The 25,185-nt window shown below is 47.5% G+C and overlaps 1 protein-coding gene across 1 annotated transcript in view; it reads left to right on the top strand.

The window, feature by feature from the left end:
* Positions 1-25,185, top strand: part of KCP (kielin cysteine rich BMP regulator) — a 104,289-nt gene that overhangs the window by 18,821 nt on the left and 60,283 nt on the right. Inside the window, exons 4-17 of the mRNA XM_082238688.1 lie at positions 4,781-5,049; positions 5,971-6,154; positions 7,481-7,548; positions 9,635-9,805; positions 11,111-11,207; positions 12,656-12,738; positions 14,798-14,891; positions 16,241-16,320; positions 17,618-17,794; positions 18,666-18,759; positions 19,507-19,589; positions 21,790-21,883; positions 22,837-22,916; positions 24,018-24,117. Coding sequence (XP_082094814.1) covers positions 4,781-5,049; positions 5,971-6,154; positions 7,481-7,548; positions 9,635-9,805; positions 11,111-11,207; positions 12,656-12,738; positions 14,798-14,891; positions 16,241-16,320; positions 17,618-17,794; positions 18,666-18,759; positions 19,507-19,589; positions 21,790-21,883; positions 22,837-22,916; positions 24,018-24,117 — 1,674 coding nt within the window. The remainder of the gene's footprint in view (positions 1-4,780; positions 5,050-5,970; positions 6,155-7,480; positions 7,549-9,634; positions 9,806-11,110; positions 11,208-12,655; positions 12,739-14,797; positions 14,892-16,240; positions 16,321-17,617; positions 17,795-18,665; positions 18,760-19,506; positions 19,590-21,789; positions 21,884-22,836; positions 22,917-24,017; positions 24,118-25,185) is intronic.

The raw sequence follows: 25,185 nt of genomic DNA, 5'->3' as shown, positions 1-25,185 counted from the left end.
ATCTTGACTGTTGGCAGGATGAGATGTTATCTGATTTGTCCTGGTACAGCAGGGGGCTTGAGTGTGGACTGGGTTGTAAAAAAGGTTGTTGTTGTTGTTTAGTCGAGTCCAACTCTTCGTGACCCCCTGGACCAGAGCATGCCAGGCACTCCTGTCTTCCACTGCCTCCCACATTTTGGTCAAACTCATGCTGGTCCCTTCGAGAACACTGTCCCACCATCTCATCCTCTGTCATCCCCTTCTCCTTGTGCCCTCCATCTTTCCCAACATCAGGGTCTTTTCCAGGGAGTCTTCTTTTCTCAGGAGGTGGCCAAAGTCTTGGACCCTCAGCTTCAGGATCTGTCCATCGGCTGGGTGAGGACTGCAGGGCCTGCTCCCTTCCAGGGCCTTCTCCAACTGGCCCAGGGGGCGTGGCCCAGGCCCTTTCTCCCGGCTATAAAGGGACTCCTGCTGCAGGGAAGCCTCGGACCATCGGCTGGGTGAGGACTGCAGGGCCTGCTCCCTTCCAGGGCCTTCTCCAACTGGCCCAGGGGGCGTGGCCCAGGCCCTTATTTGGAACAAACTTTTGGGGAAGCTGGGAAGTGTTCTGCAATTGCTTCCCTGTTCCAATGTGTTTTAAAATGTCCTCAAGCAGTCGGTGGCAATTTAAATTTGTATTTCTTTTTTTTTTCCTTTTTTCTCTTGCTGGGGGTGGGTGGGTGTAATGGATATTTGGTTGGGGATTAATTTTAGTGTAATTGTTCTGTTTTTGTTTTCTGTTGTTTTATTGGTTCTGTATAGTTTGTGTTTTGTTTTTAAGGGGTGGGACCAGGGCTGCCTGGGAGTGAGGCCCCAGCCAACACGATGGCTGGGACAAGTTCCACAGGGCGGGAAGCACTGGGACATCCGATCTCGGTGATCATGGGCAGGAGGCGGAGTTACGCTAAGACCAGACCATGTCATTACCGAGGAGGCAGGTTTAGTCGTTGTTTGAAGACTATCCCTGCCTCCGGGTCTGGCCTTGACCAGATGGATACTGGAATCAACAGGGGAAACCCACATAACCTGAAGGTGTTGCTGTGTAATGCCAGGTCAATGGTGAATAAAACCACTGCCATCCACGACCTGATTGTGGATGGAGGATTTGACCTGGCTTGTGTGACAGAGACCTGGTTGAATGAGGCAGATGGGCCTGTCCTTGCTGCCGCCTGCCCACCAGGTTTCTCTTACGCACAGCAACCCAGGTCATGTGGGCGGGGAGGGGGGGTTGCAGTGATTTTTAGAAAGTCATTAGTCTGCACCAGGCGTCCTACTGGGAAGACCCAGTTTTCTGAGTGCATGTTCTGGAAGTTGGGCAATAGGGGCAGTACAGGATTCCTTTTGGTGTACCGACCTCCCCGCTGCACCAAGGATTCCCTGTCCGAGCTGCTTCAGGTCGTGGCGGATGTTCTCCTGGAGACACCTAGTTTGGTTGTCCTGGGGGATTTTAACATCCACGCCGACACGACCTTACAAGGGGCCGCTCGGGACTTCGTGGAAAGCATGGCCTCCATGGGGCTGTCCCTGAATAAGTTGGGCCCAACTCATAGTCATGGACATGCCTTAGACCTGGTATTCACCTCTAGCGACGTGGGTGATCTGACACTAAGTAAAAATGAAACCAAAGAAGTGCCATGGTCAGATCACTTCCTGGTGCAACTGGACTTCTCCGCGACCCTTCCCCTCTGCAGGGAGGTGGGACCAATTCGGATGGTCCGCCCCCGCCACTTAATGGATCCAAATGGTTTCCAGAGAGTGGTAGGGGATGCTTTATCCCATGTTGATGGCCTTTCAGCTGACTCCCTGGTGGCCCGCTGGAATGCGGAGTTAACCAGGGCTATCGACTGTCTGGCTCCGAAGCGCCCTCTCCGATTGCATGGAGCCCGGACAGCCCCGTGGTTTTCTTCGGAGCTGAGGGCGATGAAACAATCGCTGAGACGGCTAGAGCGTCGGTGGCAGAAAACTCACTCCGAATCTGACCGGACACAGGTAAGAGCTCAACGTCGAGCCTACCAAGTGGCGATAGCGACGGCGAAGAAGACTTTCTTCACCGCCTCTATTGCATCTGCAGAAAATAGTAGCAGGAGACTCTTTCAGGTGGTCCGCAACTTAACGGAACCACCTTTACCATCGGGGCCTTGTAAAGACCCCAAGATCTCCTGCAACGATTTTGCAACGTTTTTTGCAGATAAAATCACTCATATTCGGAAGGAGCTAGACACCACCGTGGGAGCAGGGCTGGGGCGGGAGAGTGCTAGAGCCCTGTCTGGTCAAGTTGCATGGAATCAATTTCAATCCGTTACCCCCGAGGATGTGGACAGGCTGCTTGGACGAGTGAAACCAACCACCTGTCTCCTTGATCCTTGCCCATCCTGGCTTATAAAAGCTAGCCGGGAAGGGCTGGGCGATGGGCTCTGCGGGGTGGTGAATGCTTCCCTCTGTGAGGGAACATTCCCAGATCCGCTGAAAGAGGCGGTCATTAAACCGCTTCTTAAAAAACCATCTTTAGACCCGGCCAGTATGGCCAACTATCGCCCAGTCTCAAATCTTCCATTCTTGGGCAAGGTGATTGAGCGTGTGGTTGCTGAACAACTCCAGGCACGCCTGGAGGATGCGGACCATTTGGATCCCTTCCAATCAGGGTTCAGGCCTCATCATGGGACTGAAACTGCCTTGGTCGCACTGGTTGATGATCTCCGGCGAGCTAGGGACAAAGGTGAGAGTTGTTTCCTAGTTCTGCTGGATCTCTCAGCGGCCTTTGATACAATCGACCATAACATCCTTCTGGACCGTCTAGAGGGGTTGGGAGCTGGGGGCACTGTTATACAGTGGTTTCGCTCCTTTCTCCTGGGCCGTGTTCAGAAAGTGGTGGTGGGGGATGAGTGTTCAGACCCTTGGGCCCTCACTTGTGGGGTGCCTCAGGGTTCCGTCCTCTCCCCCATGCTTTTTAACATCTATATGAAGCCGCTGGGAGAGATCATCAGGGGGTTTGGACTGGGTGTCCATCAATATGCAGATGATACCCAGCTCTACCTTTCTTTCAAATCAGAACCAGTGAAGGCGGTGAAGGTCCTGTGTGAGTGCCTGGAGGCGGTTGGAGGATGGATGGCGGCTAATGGATTGAAGTTGAATCCTGACAAGACAGAAGTACTGTTTTTGGGGGACAGGGGGCGGGCTGGTGTGGAGGACTCCCTGGTCCTGAATGGGGTAACTGTGCCCCTGAAGGACCAGGTGCGTAGCCTGGGAGTCATTTTGGACTCACAGCTGTCCATGGAGGCACAGGTCAATTCTGTATCCAGGGCAGCTGTCTACCAACTCCACCTGGTACGCAGGCTGAGACCCTACCTGCCCGCTGACTGTCTGGCCAGAGTGGTGCATGCTCTAGTTATCTCCCGCTTGGACTACTGCAATGCGCTCTACGTGGGGCTACCTTTGAAGGTGACTCGGAAACTACAACTAATCCAGAATGCGGCAGCTAGACTGGTGACTGGGGGCGGCTGCCGAGACCACATAACACCGGTCTTGAAAGACCTACATTGGCTCCCAGTACGTTTCCGAGCACAATTCAAAGTGTTGGTGTTGACCTTTAAAGCCCTAAACGGCTTCGGCCCAGTATACCTGAAGGAGCGTCTCCACCCCCATCGTTCTGCCCGGACACTGAGGTCCAGCGCCGAGGGCCTTCTGGCGGTTCCCTCATTGCGAGAAGCGAAGCTACAGGGAACCAGGCAGAGGGCCTTTTCGGTGGTGGCGCCCGCCCTGTGGAATGCCCTCCCATCGGATGTCAAGGTGATGGAAAACTACCTGACATTCAGAAAACATCTTAAGGCGGCCCTATTCAGGGAAGCTTTTAATGTATGATATTTTAATGTTTTTTTGGTTTCTGTGGAAGCCGCCCAGAGTGGCTGGGGAAACCCAGCCAGATGGGCGGGGTACAAATAATAAATTATTATTATTATTATTATTCCAGTGAGCACTCAGGGCTGATTTCCTTCAGAATGGAGAGGTTTGATCTTCTTGCAGTCCACGGGACTCTCAAGAGTCTCCTCCAGCACCAGAATTCAAAAGCATCCATTCTTCGGCGATCAGCCTTCTTTATGGTCCAGCTCTCACTTCCATACATCACTACTGGGAAAACCAGAGCTTTAACTATATGGACCTTTGTTGGCAAGGTGATGTCTCTGCTTTTTAAGATGCTGTCATTGCTTTTCTCCCAAGAATCAGGCGTCTTTTAATTTCGTGGCTGCTGTCACCATCTGCAGTGATCATGGAGCCCAAGAAAGTAAAATCTCTCACTGCCTCCATTTCTTCCCCTTCTATTTGCCAGGAGGTGATGGGACCAATGGCCATGATCTTCGTTTTTTTGATGTTGAGCTTCAGACCATATTTTGCGCTCTCCTCTTTCACCCTCATTACTTCCGGGTTTCGCTGCTCACGCATGCGCAGATGCTCAAAATGACGTCACGCTCATGCACAGAAGCGGCGAAAAGTGATGTGCGCATGCGCAGACGTGTCATCGCTAGTTACGTTTGCTTCTGGATGCGAACGGGGCTCCGGAATGGATCCCGTTCACTTCTCAAGGTACCACTGTATCCGCAATCCTGAGGACTCGAAACACAGTTTTCAGTTTAATTTAATCCACACAGTCCTGGGCACTGGGTCCAGTACCAAATGTTACCCTTGCAGAAGCAATAGATCCATCTGTCACTCCACCCCTTTGACCATTCCGGTTGCCACCTTTTCTCTCCCTTTCGCTGACCCACAGAGCCAGGCCTCCTCCCTCTCTCCTACACCACAGCTGAGGAGCGCTATATGGACTTACCAAACGAGCACTTGCCTGAGCTGGACTCTCCGCCGCCCCTTGAGCCACCGGCCTTGACGGACATCCGCCACTACCAGCGGGAGCCAAGTGAGTCCGACTTCCCGCCCCCGGGACCAGCGAGATCCAGCGCAGCCAGCGCAGAGGAGAGGATACGGAGGCTGGAGGAACTGGTGGACGGGCTGGGGACGATGCTGGACATGGTTAAAGAGCAGGTGAGGGAAGCTCAGGTCCCACCACGCAGAATTTTAGAGTTCGGGGGGAACCCAGCGGTCATCTAGTCTAACCCCGGCTCCACAGGAATCTTGTGACAGCAGCATTTTTGCCATATGTCCATTCGTCATCATCATCATCATAAACTTTATTGCGCAAGCCAAAGGCCATGGCATCATTCACAAAGGGAACAATAAAAAAAGCAACAGTAACCATAAATAACCACAAATACATCAGGCACCCCCCCCACCGCTTTCCCCCTTTTCTTTCTAATGTCTCAACAAATGAAACTGATTTGTAAAAATGTTACATGGGGAGGAAAATATGAGAGAGAGACATTGCACACACTTTTGTAAAACAAGAAAATCTTTAATAAATACAGTGGTACCTCGGGTTACATACGCTTCAGGTTATAGACTCCGCTAACCCAGAAATATTGCTTCAGGTTAAGAACTTTGCTTCAGGATGAGAACAGAAATCGTGTTCTGGTGGCATGGCGGCAGCGGGAGGCCCCATTAGCTAAAGTGGTGCTTCAGGTTAAGAACAGTTTCAGGTTAAGAACGGACCTCCAGAATGAATTAAGTACTTAACCTGAGGTACCACTGTAAATAAATAAAATCAGGCACTGTAAATACAGTGGTACCTCTGGTTGCGAACGGGATCCGTTCCAGAGGCCCGTTTGCAACATGAAAACAGCACAATCTGAAGCACCGTATCTGTGCGAGTGTGTGGCACGATTTGGTCTTGTGCGCAGATGTGAAGCGCGATTTCCATAATAGCGGGTTCTATCCTGAATATCAAATGCGATTCTTTCATGGGGCGGGGGGAGACAGAGCCTTGTTCTTCAGACCTCCTCCTCCCCTGTTAGGATCCAGAGTAACCCCTCCAGTCACCCACAGTGTCCCACGTCTTTTCCTCCCCAGAATTCGGACCTGCTGGGCCGCGTGAAGTCACTGGAGGACTGTGAGTGTCGGCGGCCAGCATGCCTCTGGGAAGGGCAGCGCTATGAGGACGGCGCTTCCTGGGATCGAGATCTGTGCACCACTTGCGTGTGTGCGCATGGCAAAGCAGAGTGCTCGCTGCGCCACGACCGGCCTCGCTGTCTGGGTGAGTGCATGCAAGGGTTTGGGTTATTATTACATGCAGCTTGGGTTATTATTATTATTATTATTATTATTATATATTTTTATTAAAGAATTTCAAATTTCAACCAAATTATTCAAATAATCAATTACATTTATTTCCCCCCCCCATTATTACCCCCCATTATTACCCCCCATGATCTGTTTGCACGTACAGTGGTGCCTTGCAAGACGAAATTAATTCATTCCGCGAGTTTTTTCGTCTAGCGAATTTTTCGTCTTGCGAAGCACGGTGTCGGGAAAGTTTTGGAAAAGCTTCAAAAATCACCAAAGTCTTCAAAAACCTCAAAAAAGGCTACCACACCGCGTTCTATGAGTTGCTCCTCGAAGTCAAGCCGCAACTGTATTAACGGTGTTAAGAAAAAGGAAACAAACTTGCAAGACGTTTTCGTCTTGCGAAGCAAGCCCATAGGGAAATTCGTCTTGCGAAGCAGCTCAAAAAACGCAAAACCCTTTCGTCTAGCGGGTTTTTCGTCTTGCGAGGCATTCGTCTTGCGGGGCACCACTGTATTGTTCTCTGCATGTAAAAAACTGTACATATTATTACGTCATCTGTCCTATATTCTACTAATAAATTTGTGGGTGTTTATTAAAAACCTGCCAAGGAGTCCAAATCATTTTGTTGTTGTTTTTTAAAATAGTCTGTAAAAAGTTCCCAATCTTCTTTGAAGTCCCAATAGTCCTATTGTCCTATTATTATTATTATTATTATTATTATTATTATTATTATTATTATTAATATCCCGCCCATCTGGCTGGGTTTTCCCAGCCACTCTGGGCTGCTTCCAACCAAATATTAAAAACAATACAGCGTCAGACATTAAAAACTTCCCTAAGCAGGGCTGCCTTCAGGTGTCTTCTAAAAGTCAGATAGTTGTTTATTTCCTTGACATCTGGTGGGAGGGCGTTCCACAGGGAGGGAGCCACCACCGAGAAGGCCCTCTGCCTGGTTCCCTGTAACCTCACTTCTCGCAGGGAGGGAACCGGCAGAAGGCTTCAAGTTACAAGAGATTCCAACTAAATATCAGGAAAAACTTTCTGACAGGAAGAGCCGTTCGACAGGGGAACGGTCTCCCTTGACAGGTTGTGGGTTCTCCTGCCTTGGAGAGGTTGGAAGGCCATCTGTCTTGCATGAGATTCCTGAATTTCAGGGGGTTGGACTAGATGACCCCAGAGGTCCCTCCCAACTGTGATCCTATGATTCCATCATTGCTGACAGCTTGACCACAGGAGGAAATTCAACATGTGCAGTTTCTCCTCTGTACTGACCTTCTCCCCTCCTCCTTTGCAGGCTGTGCTGACGGCCGGAAGGAAGGCGAGAACTGGAGCCCAGAGCTGTGCTGGACCTGCCGCTGTGAGGTAAGAAGGGGGGGTCTTGTTAGGATGACACCTGTAATAAACAAAAATCTGCCCTTATTCCCTTATGGGGGACACAAGAGCCCTTATAGAGTCCTTTGTAGGTTCTCCATCGGTCGGAGAAAATAACAGAGGCCAACCAGAGAATATTGATAAGCAAAGCAGCTCATAAGCCTGATCTTTATTGATCTGTTGCAACAGGGTGCTCCCCTCACACGCAGGAAAGGAGGAGGACCCCAGAACAAAGGTATGCCCCCGCCCTATATAGAGATTTTAAATTCCCTGCCCTGGAGCTCAAGACCACCCCTCCATACATCATACCTACATCACAGAAGGGGTGTAACCTAAGACCACCCCCCAGACACATCATACCTACATCACAGAAAAGGCGGTCTACAACAGAAATTTGAGTGCGTTGTTTGCCTCCTGTCTGGCAGGTTACCTGTTAAAGCTTACTTGATTGGATACCCTGGGGAGCCTGGCCAGTCTTTTGTAATGATAAATACTTAGTTCCTGAGCCAGGTCACAGGCTGACCCTATTCATACACAGACATACCCTTAAGACAGGATTTGTGAAGGAAAAGACAATGGGGAGGCTTTTCCATTTTCCTTCGACCTTGCAGAGAAATATTTGAGGCCAATTTGGGAGGGACAAAATGGTTTCAGGACTTTTTCTGTGGGGTATATATATATGTGTGTGTGCCCTTTTTCTTTTTTTTTTCACACCCAACCCGCAAGGATCTGCCTTTCCTCTTTCTGGTGCCTGTTGGCACGAGAGCCCCTTGGTTCCACTGTGAGCCATAGTGGCGAATCCCCGTTAGGAAATCCCTCCGCCCATTAGGGGGTGCTACCCCCACACTGGACTAGGGGACCCTCACATCTGTGCCATAGCCCAGGTGTGCCCCTACAGAAGGCACTAATGTGAGGGTGTCAGGTAAGCATCACAGGAGGACATTGTCCAGATAGAAAAGTATAAGTCAATTGTTGAAGGTGCTGTTGAATGAATGAATGAATGAATGAATGAATGAATGAATGAATGATTGAATGATTGATTGATTGATTGATTGATTGATTGATTGAATGATTGATTGAATGATTGATTGAATGACTGACTGACTGACTGACTGACTGACTGAATGATTGAATGATTGAATGAATGAATGAAGAATCCAGAACCAGAGCGACTAAGTGTTCCAGAGAGAATGGAGTAAATTTATATTATATATAGAGAATCATTGTACACATACAGTATAAAGACACTAGCAGGACTGAGATAAAACTCACAGCGTTTCAAAGAAGGGACATTCTATTGGTGATTAAAGTGTTTAATAATATATGACAGATATAGAATGGAGATGTTAAAAAAAAAGTGTGGAAATAAAAATGCAATATAAGAAAACCAGAAAGACGGAGGGAGGGAAATTAAGAGCTTGGCAGGGCGAATGATGTTATATGACGATGTTATAAAATTCTTAAAATTGGAAAATCCATAAAAAATTAAAATAAAATAACTTTTGTAAACAAACAAACCCAGAAGCTTTCCTTTGTGAATTATAGGGGCAGAACTACCCTAACTGTATAGAAACTTATTGATGTATATGACCAAAGAGGCAAGAATGTTACTTGCCCAAAAATGGAAAGAAGAAGATGTTCCTGCAAAATAAGAATGGATACAAAAACTTATGGGATATGCAGAAATGGCGAAACTTACCGGAAGAATAAGAAATCAGGAGAACAAACTTTTTTATATAAAACAATGGAAATGGTTTATTGAAGATTTACAGATAAACTGTAAATGGATAAGAACATTGGCAGGATTATTGTAATACCCTGCAATTTCGTATTGAGCAAATTAGGTTAATTTGGATATGCAGAAAATATTAAAAATATATTTGAGGAACCACAGAAAGAGGGGGCAGGAAGACAAGTTTTGAAATGTTAAAAGGGCCATAAAGTTATTGAAATGTATAAAATTGACAATAATAATAATAATAATAATAATAATAATAATAATAATAATAATGGAATCATTGCTTTGGGCATCGTGCGTGCTTTCGCTGTCCAGTAACGCTGTGCCTTCTGTACCCAGGATGGTAAAGTGTCCTGCAAGAGAGAGGACTGCTCCCCTGCTCCATGCCAGCACCCCGCAACCCCTCAGGGGAAGTGTTGCCCAGTGTGCGGAGGTTGCTTCTACAAAGGGCACCTCCTGAAGGATGGGCAGAGATACCTGGAGGAGACGTGTAGGCATTGCATCTGCCAGGTGAGCGCGGAGGAAGGGGTGGAGGCTGATGGGTCAATGCCAAGGGGTGCCATCAAGAAAGAAAGATGCTGATCAGATTTAGCACCTGTATCAATCCCCTTCTTCCAGATCAGGTTCAGGTGCAGGGCTGGTGCCAGTCTGTGACAGGAGGCAGCTGGCAATGCCAACCACCGTGAGGAATTGTGCCTAAAGCACAGTACATCTGGAAAGGATTTGGGGGTCTTAGTGGACCACAAACTGAACATGAACCCACAGTGTGATGCAGCAGCAAAAAAGGCCAATGCTATTCTGGGCTGCATCAACAGAAGTCTAGTGCAAGAAGGGCTTTTACATTTGCCAGAAGCTAGGCTGTGCCCTTGCCGGTCCTGGAGTAAAGGTAAAGGGACCCTTGACCATTAGGTCCAGTCGTGACCGACTCCGGGGTTGCGGCACTCATCTCGCTTTACTGGCCGAGGGAGCCAGTGTACAGCTTCCGGGTCATGTGGCCAGCAGGACTAAGCCGCTTCTGGCAAACCAGAGCGGCGCACAGAAAAGGTGTTTACCTTCCCGCCAGAGCGGTACCTATTTATCTACTTGCACTTTGTGCTTTCGCACTGCTAGGTTGGCAGGAGCAGGGACTGAACAACGGGAGCTCACCCCATCGCGGGGATTCGAACCGCCAACCTTCTGATCGGCAAGTCCTAGGCTCTGTGGTTTAACCCACAGTGCCACCCGTGTCCCATCAAAACACTACTAAACCTTAGGTAAAGGTAAAGGGACCCCTGACCATTAGGTCCAGTCATGGCCAACTCTGGGGTTGCGGCACTCATCTCGCTTTACTAGCCGGGTCATGTGGCTTTACTAGCCGGGTCAGCTTCCTTCCGGATTATGTGGCCAGCAGGACTAAGCCGCTTCTGGCGAACCAGAGCAGCGCACGGAAACGCCGTTTACCTTCCCACCGGAGTGGTACCTAGTTATCTACTTGCACTTTGACGTGCCTTCGAACTGCTAGGTTGGCAGGAGCTGGGACAGAGCAACGGGAGCTCACCCCGTCGCGGGGATTCGAACAGCCGACCTTCTGATCGGCAAGTCCTAGGCTCTGTGGTTTAACCCACAGCGCCACCTGCATCCTGTTCAGGAGCTTAGGGCCTAATCAAACCAAAATTGCATCACTACAGTTTTACGATAGGCCTGCAGTAGCTGTGACGTGGTCATCAGACCAAGCAATGCACTCACCCTTCCTGCCATGTGTTCACCGCTGCCCAGCGTTTCGTGACCACATTGGCACCGCCGTACAATTCTCTCCTCTTTCTGCAACTCTCCTAGGCAGGCAACGTCCGATGCCAAGCACCCAGCTGCCCAGAGCTTTCGTGCCGGGAGCGATACACGCCGCCTGGCGAGTGCTGCCCGGTTTGCCATCCAGGTAAGGACGCAAGGGAGCGCCCCGAGAGCATCAATGGCCATAGCTGTCAACCGTCCCTTATTTGGTGGGAAAGTCCCTTATCCCAGCACCGTGTCCCGCTGCTGTCCCTTATTGATGATGTCCCTTAAATTTCTCAGGTTTCAAAGGAAGCAGCTCCTCTCCCTCCCTCCCTGCCGGCCAGGGAGGAGGGAGGCTCCAACTGTGTTGCTTGGCTGCGTTGCTCACCCAATAAGAAGTCTGAGAACGACTGGGGGGTGGACCTTGCATGCCTTGTGCCGATCAAATCGGCCGCGTTGCCTGGGGACTCGCCTTTGCTCAGTGCTTCCCAGCGGAGAGGTGACGGTGGTTTTCCTTGCTGCATCCCCTTTGCCGGGTTGCTGCGCTGTGGGAACCACCGCTTGAGGCTTCGTTTGGCTGCTGGCTGGGCTTTCTGCCTTTGGCTCGGAGGGGCTCAGAAGTTGAACATACCTGTGCCTGGAAAATCCCTTATTTTGGCTGCTGATCCCTTATTTTCGAGGCTGCTGGTCCCTTATTTTCAAATCTGTAAGTTGACAGCTATACACTGGGCCGTTGCTCTTGTCAGTCCTTGGACCCGATTCATTTGTGCAAAGTGTTTCCTCTTTATCAAGTTTGCTTCCGTATCCTTCCCATGCCAGGTACGGTCGACAGACCATTTGTGAGAGTTCAAGCTCTCCATGTTTCTTGTGTTGTCTGCTTTCGGTTTGAAATAGTGCAAGATTTTGGCCTCCTTTTTCCTTGGGAGGGGGGTTTCTGCAGCTTGTGTAAGAGAAATTCCCACTTCTCTACAGGTGAAACTCAGAAAATTAGAATATCATGGAAAAGTTCATTTATTTCAGTAGGTCAACTTAAAAGGTGAAACTAATATATGGGATAGACTCTTGACCTGCAAAGTGAGATATGTCAAGCCTTTATTTGTTATAATTGTGATGATCAGCGTACACTGATGAAAACCCCAAATTAGCAATCTCAGAAAATTAGAATATTAAATGAAATCAGCAAAACAAGGACTGCAAATAGAGCAATATTGGACGTCTGAGAAATAGAAGCCTGCACATGTACTCAGTACTTGGTTTGGGCCTCTTTTGCATCAATGCGGCGTGACATGAGACCGAGCAATGCAGAAGAGCTGAAGGCTGCTATTGAAGCATCCTGGTCTTCCATAACACCTCAGCAGTGCCACAGGCTGATAGCATCCATGCAACGCCGCACTGAGGTTAGAGCTTAATAAGTCAGAGCTTAATAAGTTAGAGCTTAATAATTATTTCACTATCAATATACTTGTTCTTAATTGTTTGCTATCAATATACTTGTTCTTAATTCTGGCAGTGGTTAAGAAGCGTTGCATTAATTCCTTGCCTTTTCCTCACCTGTCTTTTTGTTTTGTTTTGTTTTGTTTTGTTTTGTTTGTTTGTTTGTTTTTTGCCCAGGTTGCGAGTACGAAGGACAGAGATATCAGGAAGGAGATGTCTTTGCTGCCTCCTCGAACCCCTGTATGAACTGCTCCTGCCTGGTGAGTAGATGGAGGGAAGGGCAGAGCTCCCGGCTATATCGTATAACAAATTATCACAGCGGTAATTGTTGTTTAGTCATTTAGTCGTGTCCGACTCTTCGTGACCCCCTGGACCAGAGCATGCCAGGCACTCCTGTCTTCCACTGCCTCCCGCAGTTTGGTCAAACTCATGCTGGTAGCTTCAAGAACACTGTCCCACCATCTCGTCCTCTGTCGTCCCCTTCTCCTTGTGCCCTCCATCTTTCCCAACATCAGGGTCTTTTCCAGGGAGTCTTCTCTTCTCATGAGGTGGCCAAAGTCTTGGAGCCTCAGATTCAGGATCTGTCCTTCCAGTGAGCACTCAGGGCTGATTTCCTTCAGAATGGAGAGGTTTGATCTTCTTGCAGTCCATGGGACTCTCAAGTGTCTCCTCCAGCACCAGAACTCAAAAGCATCAATTATTCGGCGATCAGCCTTCTTTATGGTCCAGCTCTCACTTCCATACATCACTACTGGGAAAACCAGAGCTTGAACTATACGGGCCTTTGTTGGCAAGGTGATGTCTCTGCTTTTTAAGATGCTGTCTAGGTTTGTCATTGCTTTTCTCCCAAGAAGCAGGCGTCTTTTAATTTCGTGGCTGCTGTCACCATCTGCAGTGATCAGGGAGCCCAAGAAAGTAAAATCTCTCACTGCCTCCATTTCTTCCCCTTCTATTTGCCAGGAGGTGATGGGACCAGTGGCCATAATCTTCATTTTTTTGATGTTGAGCTTCAGACCATATTTTGCGCTCTCCTCTTTCACGCTCATTAAAAGGTTCTTTAATTCCTCCTCACTTTCTGCCATCAAGGTTGTGTCATCTGCATATCTTAGGTTGTTGATATTTCTTCCGGCAATCTTAATTCCGGCTTGGGATTCATCCAGCCCAGCCTTTCGCATGATGAATTCTGCATATAAGTTAAATAAGTAGGGAGACAATATACAGCCTTGCCGTACTCCTTTCCCAATTTTGAACCAATCAGTTGTTCCATATCCAGTTCTAACTGTAGCTTCTTGTCCCACATAGAGATTTCGCAGGAGACAGATGAGGTGATCAGGCACTCCCATTTCTTTAAGAACTTGCCATAGTTTGCTGTGGTCGACATAGTCAAAGGCTTTTGCATAGTCAATGAAGCAGAAGTAGATGTCTTTCTGGAACTCTCTAGCTTTCTCCATAATCCAGCGCATGTTTGCAATTTGGTCTCTGATTCCTCTGCCCCTTCGAATAAAACCATACAATAAAAGCAATTGAGTAGTTGAAAACAGGCATCAGCTAACCGTTGTGGAAAGACGTATTCTCAATTACCTACATAGGCCTGGCAGAATTGGAAAGTTTTCAGCAGCCGCTTGAAAGTTGGCACTGAATCTCCAGTGGCAGAGAGTTTCACAGGACCGGCCAATGACATGAAAGGCTCGGCTTCTCGTTGTTGTCCAATGAGCCTCACCGACTTGGGGATCAGCCAGCGATGCTCCTGCAGAGGATCTCAGCGATTGATCTGGGATAGAAGATTTTGTGGCTGAGAAAGGGAAAATTTAGGTTGGGCCAGTAATAGCTACCAGCGGGAGGCAGCCCATAAGCCAAGCAGCCAGGATCAGGCCCATCCCATGTTGCTGACTTCCTAGCATTTAGGACACAACGGTATACTGCCTGTGGACTTGGAGGTTCAATTCAACGGTTGCCCCCGTTTATTTCCATTCTCTAATAAGACGCTGAACGATGCTCAGTGGGAAGTGATAAAGGTTCACCCAAGCATGTGCAGAGTGCATTTTAATGAAGAGAATAAAAGACACTCTGCACATGCTCGGGTGCACCTTTATCACTTCCCACCGAGCATCGTTCAGGGTTTTGTTAGAAACAACTGCCGCTGGCCCCCACGCACCTCATTTCCTAGTCAAAGGATGTGGAATAATTTGGGGAGGTTGGGCAAAGTTGGCATTTCTTGAGGTTACCCCTCCGGGGGAGGGGGTTAAGATGGACCCCAGTTTGGGGACAGGGAGGGAAGGAGGCGCCCCACCACCCACCCTGTTCCCTTTTCCCCTCCAGAGGAGCCTGGTTCGCTGCCACCCTGTCCGCTGCCCGCCCAGCCGCTGTGCCAGGCCCAACCCTCAGCCTGGCCAATGCTGCCCTGTTTGCCCAGGTGAGTGACTTGCCATGAACACACTGGAGCAGGTAGAAGAACCCGGCTTCTCTTCTGGATCCTGCAAAGAACCAAGAGGGGGTGGGAGTGAACTACCTGCCTCTTACTCAATCATTAACCCCCTGCAAATGTGCTCCCCCTGGAAAAATAAATAGAAAAAAGGACTCAGGTGACACATTTTCAATGAGGGGGGGAAGTATTTTCCCGTTTGCCCTCTGACGAAGAAATGACCAGTCCATAATTTTAATGGTAGGTTTATAAGACATCACCATTCTCCTGATCATTGCAACTCCATGAGATGAGATCTTGCATGGAGCCCCAGACTGAAGGCGGTTGACAGTTATTTTGTGTTTCTTCCATTTGTGAATTATTGCACCAACGGTTGTCACCTTCTCACCAAGCTGCTTGGCAATAGTCTTGTAGCCCAGTCCAGCCTTGTGCAGGTCTACAATCTTGTCCCTGACATCCTTGGACAGCTCTTTGGTCTTGGTCATGGTGGCTACTTTGGAATCTGCTGAATTGATTGCTTCTGTTGACAGGTGTCTTTTGTATAGGTACTGTAACGAGCTGGGATTACAGGTACGACCTCTCCCTTACAGCAGGTGCTTCTAATCTCAGCTCGTTACACACAGTGAAGATACCAGGTAGCCTGACATCTGGCTGATTGATAGGGGATCAAATACTTATTTCACTCATTCTAATGCACATCAATCTCTGACTTTTGTCTTCTGGGTTTCTGGGGTTTTTTCCTGTTGTTACTCTGTCTCTCACAGCTACAATAAACCTACCATTAAAATTGTGGACTGGTCATTTCTTCGTCAGAGGGCAAATGGGCAAATTTAGCAGGGGATCAAATACTTTTCCTCCTCACTGTATTTATTATCTATTTATTTTGCAACATTATTATTATTATTAGAATTTATATACCGCCCTATACCCAGGGGTTTCAGGGCAGTTCACAGAATAAAATGAAGACATAAAACCACAAAATAAAAATAACAACAACAACCCAATAGCCCCCCCCACCGTGTATTAAAAAATAATAATACTCAAATTGGTTTACGAAAAATGATGAAACAGTAAAATTATGCATCAGTAGAATTAACAGCAATGAAAAGTTAAAATAGCAATAGGCTAAAAACCGGAGTAAAACCAGCACCAACTTTTCTAAACCCCTGCACAAAAATGTTCTCTTAGCAAGTGCTGAAAAGGTACCTGCCTGTTTTCAAGTGGCGAGGAGTTCCAAAGTGTAGGTGCTGCAGCACAAAAAGAAAATCAGGAATGTAATTGTCCCTAATGCTCCCTGTTCCTTGGCCTTCTTCCTTCTCTCATTCTGTCTCTCCTCTTAGTGTGTGAGCTGGACGGGCGAATGCTGGAGCCTGGGCAGAAGATCACCTCTGCGGACGGATGTCGAAGCTGCACCTGTTCTGTGAGTTATGGGAGAGTCCGGGGGGATTGCAATGCCCCCAAAAGCCAGTGGGGGGCAGTAGAATGATCCTGTCACTGTGTATGTACATTTTTATCGGCCATTGATCAGAGAGCCAATGGCAGACTTTGGTGTAGCGTGCATTAACAGAATTCGCACACACATCCCAATCCTCACGCTACCTGTTGCAGCAAGAAAAGTCTTCACTGATAACAAATAGAAAAATTATAATCTGTTTGCACAGTAGGTCTGTATTCAAACCATCAAAAACCCACAATATTATTATTATTATTATTGGAAGTTTTTAATGTTTGATGTTTGTATTTTTAATCTCTGTTGAAAGCTGCCCAGAGCGGATTGGGTACAAATAACTACTACTACTACTACTACTACTACTACTAATTATTATTATTATTATTATTATTATTATTATTATTATAATTTTATAATTTTATAATTTTATAATTTTATAATTTTATAATTTTATAATTTTATAATTTTATAATTTTATAATTTTATAATTATTGTTGTTGTTGTTATTACCCCACCCATCTGGCTGGGTTTCTCCAGCCACTCTGGGCGGCTCCCAACAGAATATTAATAACACAATAAAACATCAAACATTTAAAAACTTCCCTAAACAGGGCTGCCTTCAGATGTCTTCTAAAAGTCAGATAGTTGTTTATTTCCTTCACATCTGATGGGAGGGCAATCCACAGGGCGGGTGCCACCACCGAGAAGGCCCTCTGCCTGGTTCCCTGTAACCTCACATCTCGCAGGGAGGGAACCGCCAGAAGGCCCTCGGCGCTGGACCTCAGCGTCCGGGCAGAATGATGGGGGTGGAGATGCTCCTTCAGGTATACAGGACCAAGGCTGTTTAGGGCTTTCAAGGTCAGTACCAACACTTTGAATTGTGCTTGGAAACGTACTGGGAGCCAATGCGGATCTCTCAGGACCGGTGTTATGTGGTCTCAGCAGCCGCCCCCAGTCACCAGTCTAGCTGCCACATTCTGGATTAATTGCAGTTTCCAGGTCACCTTCAAAGGTAGCCCCACACAGAGCACATTGCAGTAGTCCAAGCGGGAGATAACCAGAGCATGCACCACTCTGGGGAGACAGTCTGCGGGCAGGGAGGGTTTCATCCTGCATACCAGATGGAGTTGATAGATAGCTGCCCTGGACCCAGGATTGACCTGCGCCTTCATGGACAGCTGTGAGTCCAGAATGACTCCCAGGCTGCGCACCTGGTCCCAGTGCCCATTTGCCATGTCCATTCTGTGACCTGAGTCTCTTTCTCCAGGAGGGGGCGCTGGTGTGCACCCCTGTCCAGCCATGCCCCCCGCCTTGCCCCCACGGACTACCCCCTGCCGCTGGCTCCTGCTGCCCGGACTGCACTCGCTGCCTTTTCCGCGGGCAGCTCATTCCCAACGGTGGCGAGGTGGCGGGCAAAGACCCCTGCGAATGCTGTGTCTGTCAGGTGGGTGCTGGGGGGGGGGGAGAGACGAGGGCCGCTCTTTTTTAAATCTATATATAATTTTAATTAGTTTTTTAAAATATCATTTTCAAATAATTAAACATACTTCTACATCTTATACAATTTTTTGGGCAATCACATCTGAAAAAAATCCAATCTATTCACTTAATATACATTTCTTACTTTCACTATTACCTTTAAACGTCATAACTAATCTCTCTTCTTTTGCAATATTTCATATATTTTCCCTTACAAAACTTCTTGTAGTCCTACTAGACTGATTCGTCGATTATCCAATTGCTTTTCAAATAGTTCGTATATTTTTTTCAATCTTCTGCAAATCTCTGGTCCCGCAGGTTTCGAATCCTTCCTGTCATTTTATCTAATTCTGCGTAGTCTGTTAATTTTGTCTGCCATTCTTCATTCCTCGGAATTTCTTCTTGGGGTGCTGCTCTCAAAGAGGAATTCCCTCCCGGCCACACAAAAATATTAGAATTCAGTTCGTGCCAGTGGTGGGCGGGGCCAGTGGCAAAGTGGGAGGGGCAAAGGATGCAAATTTTGGCAGTTGTGCAGGGAACTCTTTGTACCAAGACTGCATCCTCCATCCATACAAGAAAAGGACGTCTTTAGGGATTAAGGATACGTCCCAGCCAACCTAAAAATCTTAGGGTGCAATGCAGGGCCAATGAGGGACGAGTGTTAGAGATCATTCTAAGAGTCCTATCCCCTTCCCTGCATGAAATACGACTTGGCTCACTTTCTCGAGTCGTCTGGAGCGGGAGGGGTGTTGGTGGGGAGGGGTGAGCAATAGATCTCTGATCCAGTCAGGCTCCTTATTCATTTTGTGCTTCCTCTTGCCTTTTCCCCTCTCCAGGATGGGAACATCGTCTGCTCCCAGGTCGCTTGCCCAAAGCTGGACTGTACCATCACAGAGGAGATCCCTGGGCAATGTTGCCCCTTGTGCCAGGGTGAGAAGGAGGTGAAGGCTTCCCATTTTGCACTTGGGGTGCAAGCTTGAGGTTGAATCCTGACAAGACAGAAGCACTGTTTTTGGGGGACAGGGGGCGGGCAGGTGTGGAGGACTCCCTGGTCCTGAATGGGGCAACTGCCCCTGAAGGACCAGGTGCACAGCCTGGGAGTCATTCTGGACTCACAGCTATCCATGGAGGCGCAGATCAATTCTGTGTCCAGGGCAGCTGTCTACCAACTCCATCTGGTACGCAGGATAAGACCCTATCTGCCCACGGACTGTCTGGCCAGAGTGATGCATGCTCTAGTTATCTCTCGCTTGGACTACTGCAATGCGCTCTGCGTGGGGCTACCTTTGAAGGTGACCCGGAAACTACAACTAATCCAGAATGTCTTCTAAAAGTCTGGTGGTTGTTTTTCTTTTTAACATCTGGTGGGAGGGCGTTCCACAGGGCGGGTGCCACCCCCGAGAAGGCTCTCTGCTGGTTCCCTGCAACCTCACTTCTTGCAGGGGGGGGGACCGCCAGAAGGCCCTTGGAGCTGGACCTCAGTGTCTGGGCTGAACGATGGGGGTGGAGATGCTCCTTCAGGTCTTAAATCGTCACTGCCGTCACCCCTCAATGCTTCCCAGAGCCCCCTATGGCAACCCCATTGCCCCACCACCACCCCACGGGCGCTACTGCCCACTTTGGGATTCCTCTCAGTTGAAGCTGACCTGACGTTTCTGCGTCGCTGGACCTTGACAGGTTGTCTGGACGGGGAATCCCGGCGTGAGCACAATGAAGAGTGGACCCCATCCTCGGACCCCTGCCTGAAGTGCAAATGCCTGGTAAGGTCGGAAAAGTGTTGCAAGCGGAGATCAAGAAATAACCCAGAGGTATTCATTTAGACAGGAGGGACGCGGGCGGCACTGTGGGTTAAACCACAGAGCCTAGGACTTGCCGATCAGAAGGACAGCGGTTCGGATCCCCGCAACGGGGTGAGCTCCTGTGGCTCGATCCCTGCTCCTGCCAATGTAGCAGTTTGAAAGCACATCAAAGTGCAAGTAGATAAATAGGTACCACTCCAGTGGGAAGGTAAGTGGTGTTTCCATGCGCAGCTCTGGTTCGCCAGAAGCGGCATAGTCATACTGGCCACATGACCCGGAAGCTGTACACCGGCTCCCTCGGCCAATAAAGTGAGATGAGCGCCGCAACCCCAGTCGGTCACAACTGGACCTAATGGTCAGGGGTCCCTTTACTACTCATTTAGACACGCCTCTGAATACTCCTCTATAGGAGTATATTGTATTTTAAAATGGGGTTACAGAGTTTTTAGGGGGGGTTGAATGTCTTATGTAGATTTTTCAGTTTCAATGTTCTGCATGGAGCAATGACAATAAAGATATCATATTGTATCATACCTTAAAAGCCAAGGTTCGGGGACAGAAATCTGGCTGAGTCTTGAATAACCTTGTGAAGTGAAAGGATAAGAAAGAGGGGTTTATATCTAGATGCCAGGATAGAGATGATAAGGAAAATAAGAAGACACAATGAGAGATAAAAGAGGTGCTGTGGGATTGGTGGAAGTCAATGTTTTGTTTTTAGTGTTTATATTATTAATTTGTAAGCTATGTATTTGTTTTTTGTTTTGGTTTTTTGAATGTTGGTTTTTGTGTTTTGTGTATTGTTATTTTTCGATATTTTCCATGTTGTTGTTGTTGTGTGGAAAATACTAATAAAATTTATAATAATAATAATAATAATAAAAGAAATAACCCAGAGAGACATCCAAGGACACAAAGAAACAACACGGTTAAAACAAATATTTCACACAGGGAAAACAAAGGAGACAGAGCTTTGCTTGCAGATTCACAAATTGATAAATGTGTTGACACAAATAGAAGTTTAAAACATGGTAGCTCTTGTGTAAGGGATTATTGTCAAGATTGGAATGTAACTGGATTAAGGAAGTGTCAGGAAGGAATGAAAGGAAACGATCCAACCTTGAAATCTTGCACATTGGGGGGCACATAAATTGCTTAATTGCCTATTTGATTGACTGATATTCGAGTTGGCATTGGAATTTGGTATTGATGTAATGAGGATTATATTGGATTTTTGGAATTGAAAACTGATAAAAATTATTATCGAAAAAAGAGAGAAGGAAAGATGTTGTAAGCCGCGTTTTGTCGCCGGAATGATGTTTGCTTGAAATGGGAGGAAGGGAGAAAAAATGTCACACACAGGAAAAACAAGGGTATAGTTTGAGATCCTCACCTGTAGTTTTAGAAAATCATTTAATGTGTCAACACGAATAGAAGTTATAAATATTGCAGCTGTTGTATAAGGGGTTATTATTGCGACTGGAATGCAATTGAAACCAATAAGGTTTTGGAGGCCAAAATAAAGAAAATAATCCGTCCTAACACATAGGATTATATAATTTGGTATATGAAGGATTGATATTATTGATTGTATTATAAATTGATATTGTTTTAATGAGGGTATTAAAAGGTAAAGGGACCCCTGACCATTAGGTCCAGTCGTGGCCGACTCTGGGGTTGCGGCGCTCATCTCGCTCTATAGGCCAAGGGAGCCGGCGTACAGCTTCCGGGTCATGTGGCCAGCATGACTAAGCCACTTCTGGCAAACCAGAGCAGCGCATGGAAACGCCGTTTACCTTCCCGCCAGAGCGGTACCTATTTATCTACTTGCACTTTGACGTGCTTTCGAACTGCTAGGTTGGCAGGAGCTGGGACCGAGCAACGGGAGCTCACCCCATCGCAGAGATTCGAACCGCCGACCTTCTGATTGGCAAGTCCTAGGCTCTGTGATTTAACCCACAGCGCCACCCGCATCCCTTAATGAGACTATTACTGGAATATAATTGAAAATTAATAAATATTATTATCAATAAAATAAAATGGGAGGAAGGGGCTTTTGTTGGGGAAGGGAGAGCAGTCTGTGAGCCAGGTCCTGCAAGACAGTTCCCTTGAAAGGTACCAATTCCATTATCTCCCTCCCCCCTGTTTTCTTCCGCGCCCCCAGGAAGGCCACGCCGTCTGCAAAAGGAGGCACTGCGCCAGTCTCTGTCGCCACCCAGCACCCCCTCGCCCCGGGACTTGCTGCCCTGTCTGTGATGGTGAGTCCCAGCAGATTATTTAAGAGGCTGTCCCCTGCATCTCGAACTCAGAGCCCTTTACAGACTCTTCTTGCCCTGGTGCCTCCAGGTTGTGGGATGTGATGCATGAGAGGCAGTCAAGTACAGCATTCCTTGTAATGCTAGAGAAGACAAGCGAGGAAATGTTTGGTCCAGCCAGTCGAAACTTCCTGTTCCTCCTGGCTGGAGCATCCTTCCTTTTGCATGTGATAGAAGGTGGGTGTGGCCTCACCTGTCCAGGTAACAAAAGGATGAGTCACACAGCACACCTCCCTCTTTTTGACTTCCTTCTTCGTTTGACCGGCTTTTAGCTAGGACTGCTCTGCTGGCTCTCAGCTGGCAGAAGCACTGGGATTATTCCCCCATATGGGGTAGATCCAATGTACATACAGTGGTACCTTGGGTTAGTACTTAATTCGTTCCGGAGGTCCATTCTTAACCTGAAACTGTTCTTAACCTGAAGCACCACTTTAGCTAATGGGGCCTCCTGCTGCTGCCGTGCCGCCGGAGCACAATTTCTGTTCTCATCCTGAAGCAAAGTACTTAACCCGAGGTAATATTTCTGGGTTAGCAGAGTCTGTAACCTGAAGCGTATGTAACCCGAGGTACCACTGTATTTGTAACCCAGTCTGCCTTCAGGAATCCAACTGTGAACTGATGTGAGTAAACTTCTTTTATTGACTTTGAATAAGATTCTGGCATCTTTATTCTTTTAAGAGGGATTCAAGGGAAGTCACCAGGAACGTACAATTCAATCTGAGACAGACTGAATTGTATAATAGTGAGAGGCTCACACGAGCCTGCAACCAGCTATCTGCTGTGCATGTAGAAAGGGGGATGTAACTCTGCTACGTAAAGAAACTTGCCAGCGCAAGTTAGGAAGGATATTAGTAAACAATATATCCTCTTCTGCCACCCTGAACATTCCCACACAGGTTGTCTGTGGGAAGGGAGAGAGTACCGCAGCGGAGAGGTGGTCCCGAGCGGAGAGCCTTGCAAGCGCTGCACCTGTGTGGTGAGTCTTCCATCGCCGAGTCTTGCATTTCTTTCTTTTTCTTTATATTTTTCAAATTTATACATTTCATTAGTTTTACAATCCATTTGACCTTTCAAAACTTGGCTTCCTTTCTCCTCTTTCTGCGGTTCCTTAAGTTTATTTTTAAATATCTTCTGCATATCCAAATTCCTTTAACTTGCTCATTATCTACTGTAAATACATACTCTTAATAAAACTGCGGCTTATTGCACTAATCCTGCTAATGTTTTTATCTGTTTCCAATTTATCTGTAAATACTCAATAAACCATTTCCTTTATTTTCTTAAAAGTTCATCTTGATTTCTTATTCTTCTGGTAAGTTCGCCATTTCTGCATATTCCATAAGTTTTTGTATCCATTCTTCCTTTACTGGGACTTCTGCTTCTTTCCACTTTTGGGCAAGTAACATTCTTGCTGCTGTAGTAGCATACATAAATAAATTTCTATACAATTTAGCTTGTTGCCGAGTCTTGCATTTTGGGCGTGGTGTTTGTTCCCTCCCCACGCTACTCCGGCTTGGAACTATTTATATTATTTCTTCATTAAAAAAATACTTGCAACCTGCTGCGTCATTCAAAAATGTATTGTGTTGTTGTTTAGTCATTTCGTCGTGTCTGACTCTTCGTGACCCCCCTGGACCAGAGCACGCCAGGCACTCCTGTCTTCCACTGCCTCCCGCAGTTGGGTCAAACTCATGCTGGTAGCTTCGAGAACACTGTCCAACCATCTCGTTGTATAGAATGTATAAAAACAATTTTAAAAAACATAAAAACCGTCTTTAAAAGCGGAAGTCAATCATAACCATTGTGGAAAGATGCATTCTTAGTTGTCCACACAGGGTTCTGGTGGAATAGAAGAGATTTCAGCAAGTGTTTAAAAGCTGGCGCAGAAGGTGCCTACTGAATCTCTAGTGGCAGAGAGTTCCACAAGACCCCGTTGAAGGTCTCGGTTTCTCATTGTTGTCCAATGAGCCTCACCAATTTGGGGAATGACCAAAGACACTCTTGGGGGAGGGTGTGTGCTAAGGGGCGTAAAATGGCCCCGGGACCCCCTTCCTAACCCTTTTGCTTGTCCTGACAGGCCGGCGAGGTTTTGTGTGAGCGAGCCGCGCCCAAGTGCCCTCCGCCGTCCTGCAGCCACCCGGGCAAACTCCCGGGACAGTGCTGCCCAACCTGCAATGGTGAGTTGTCTCCCGCCCACATCACCGTCACCATCAGGCCTGCGAGGCTGTCTCTGGGCGGCTTCCCTTGTTGCACCCGATCCGGAAGGTGCAGTCGGCGCAGGATGCTGCAGCACAATTGCTGACAGCAGTGCGGCCTCGCCAGCGTGTAACAGCTGCGCTCAGAGATCCGCACTGGTTGCCAGTCTCAGGACCACCCACCCCCAAATTGTCCCTATTTTCCAAGGACAGTCCCGGATTTACAGAAGCCATCCCGGTTTCTGATTTTAGCCCAGAACGTCCCGCTTTTCCTTAGGGCGTCCCTATTTTCATCGGAGGAATGATGGAGGGGATGGAGTTATGGAACTCCTGGAGCCATTGATGGCAGCCCTGTTTGGGGCGGCGGAATATGTTATATACTGTATTTTTCGCTCCATGAGACGCACTTTTTTCCTTCTAAAAAATAAGGGGAAACGTCTGTGCGTCTTACGGAGCGAATGTGCAGTCGATTCCTAGCTCCCTTTCCGCCCCTTGCCCAGGCCTCCATTGTTGAATGTTCTGCAGACGGAGGCCGTTTGTTTCCCCAGCGACATGGGGCTGGCTGTGGTTAGATTATCTGTCTGGAAATTGTAGAAACGGCTCCCTTTCCTTTCCTAAAAAAGCTGCAGAACTGTGAGTTGAACCCCATAAAAACAGGATTTATTCCCTTTACAAAGTAAGCTCAACAACTTTGAGCTGATCCTCAAAAAACAGGGCTTTCCCCCTTTCCTCCTCTAAAAACTAGTTGTGTCTTATGGTCAAGTGCGTCTTATGGAGTGAAAAATATGGTATATGTTGGAAGCTGCCCAGAGTTGCTGGGGCAACCCAGTCGGGATGGGTGGGGTATAAATAGTAAAATAATAATAATAATAATAATAATAATAATAATAATAATAATAATAATAATAATAATTTATACTCCGCCCATCTGGCTGGGTTTCCCCAGCCACTCTGGGCGGCTTCCAATAAAACACTAAAATACAATAAGCTATTAAACATTAAAAGGTTCCCTGAACAGAGCTGCCTTTAGATGTCTTCTAAAAGTTTGGT

This window comes from Podarcis vaucheri (genome assembly GCF_965113315.1).
Source record: "Podarcis vaucheri genome assembly, chromosome: 10".
Classification (NCBI taxonomy): domain Eukaryota; kingdom Metazoa; phylum Chordata; class Lepidosauria; order Squamata; family Lacertidae; genus Podarcis; species Podarcis vaucheri.
Note: the sequence above shows the minus strand (reverse complement) of the source record. Positions and strands in the feature narration are given on the sequence as shown.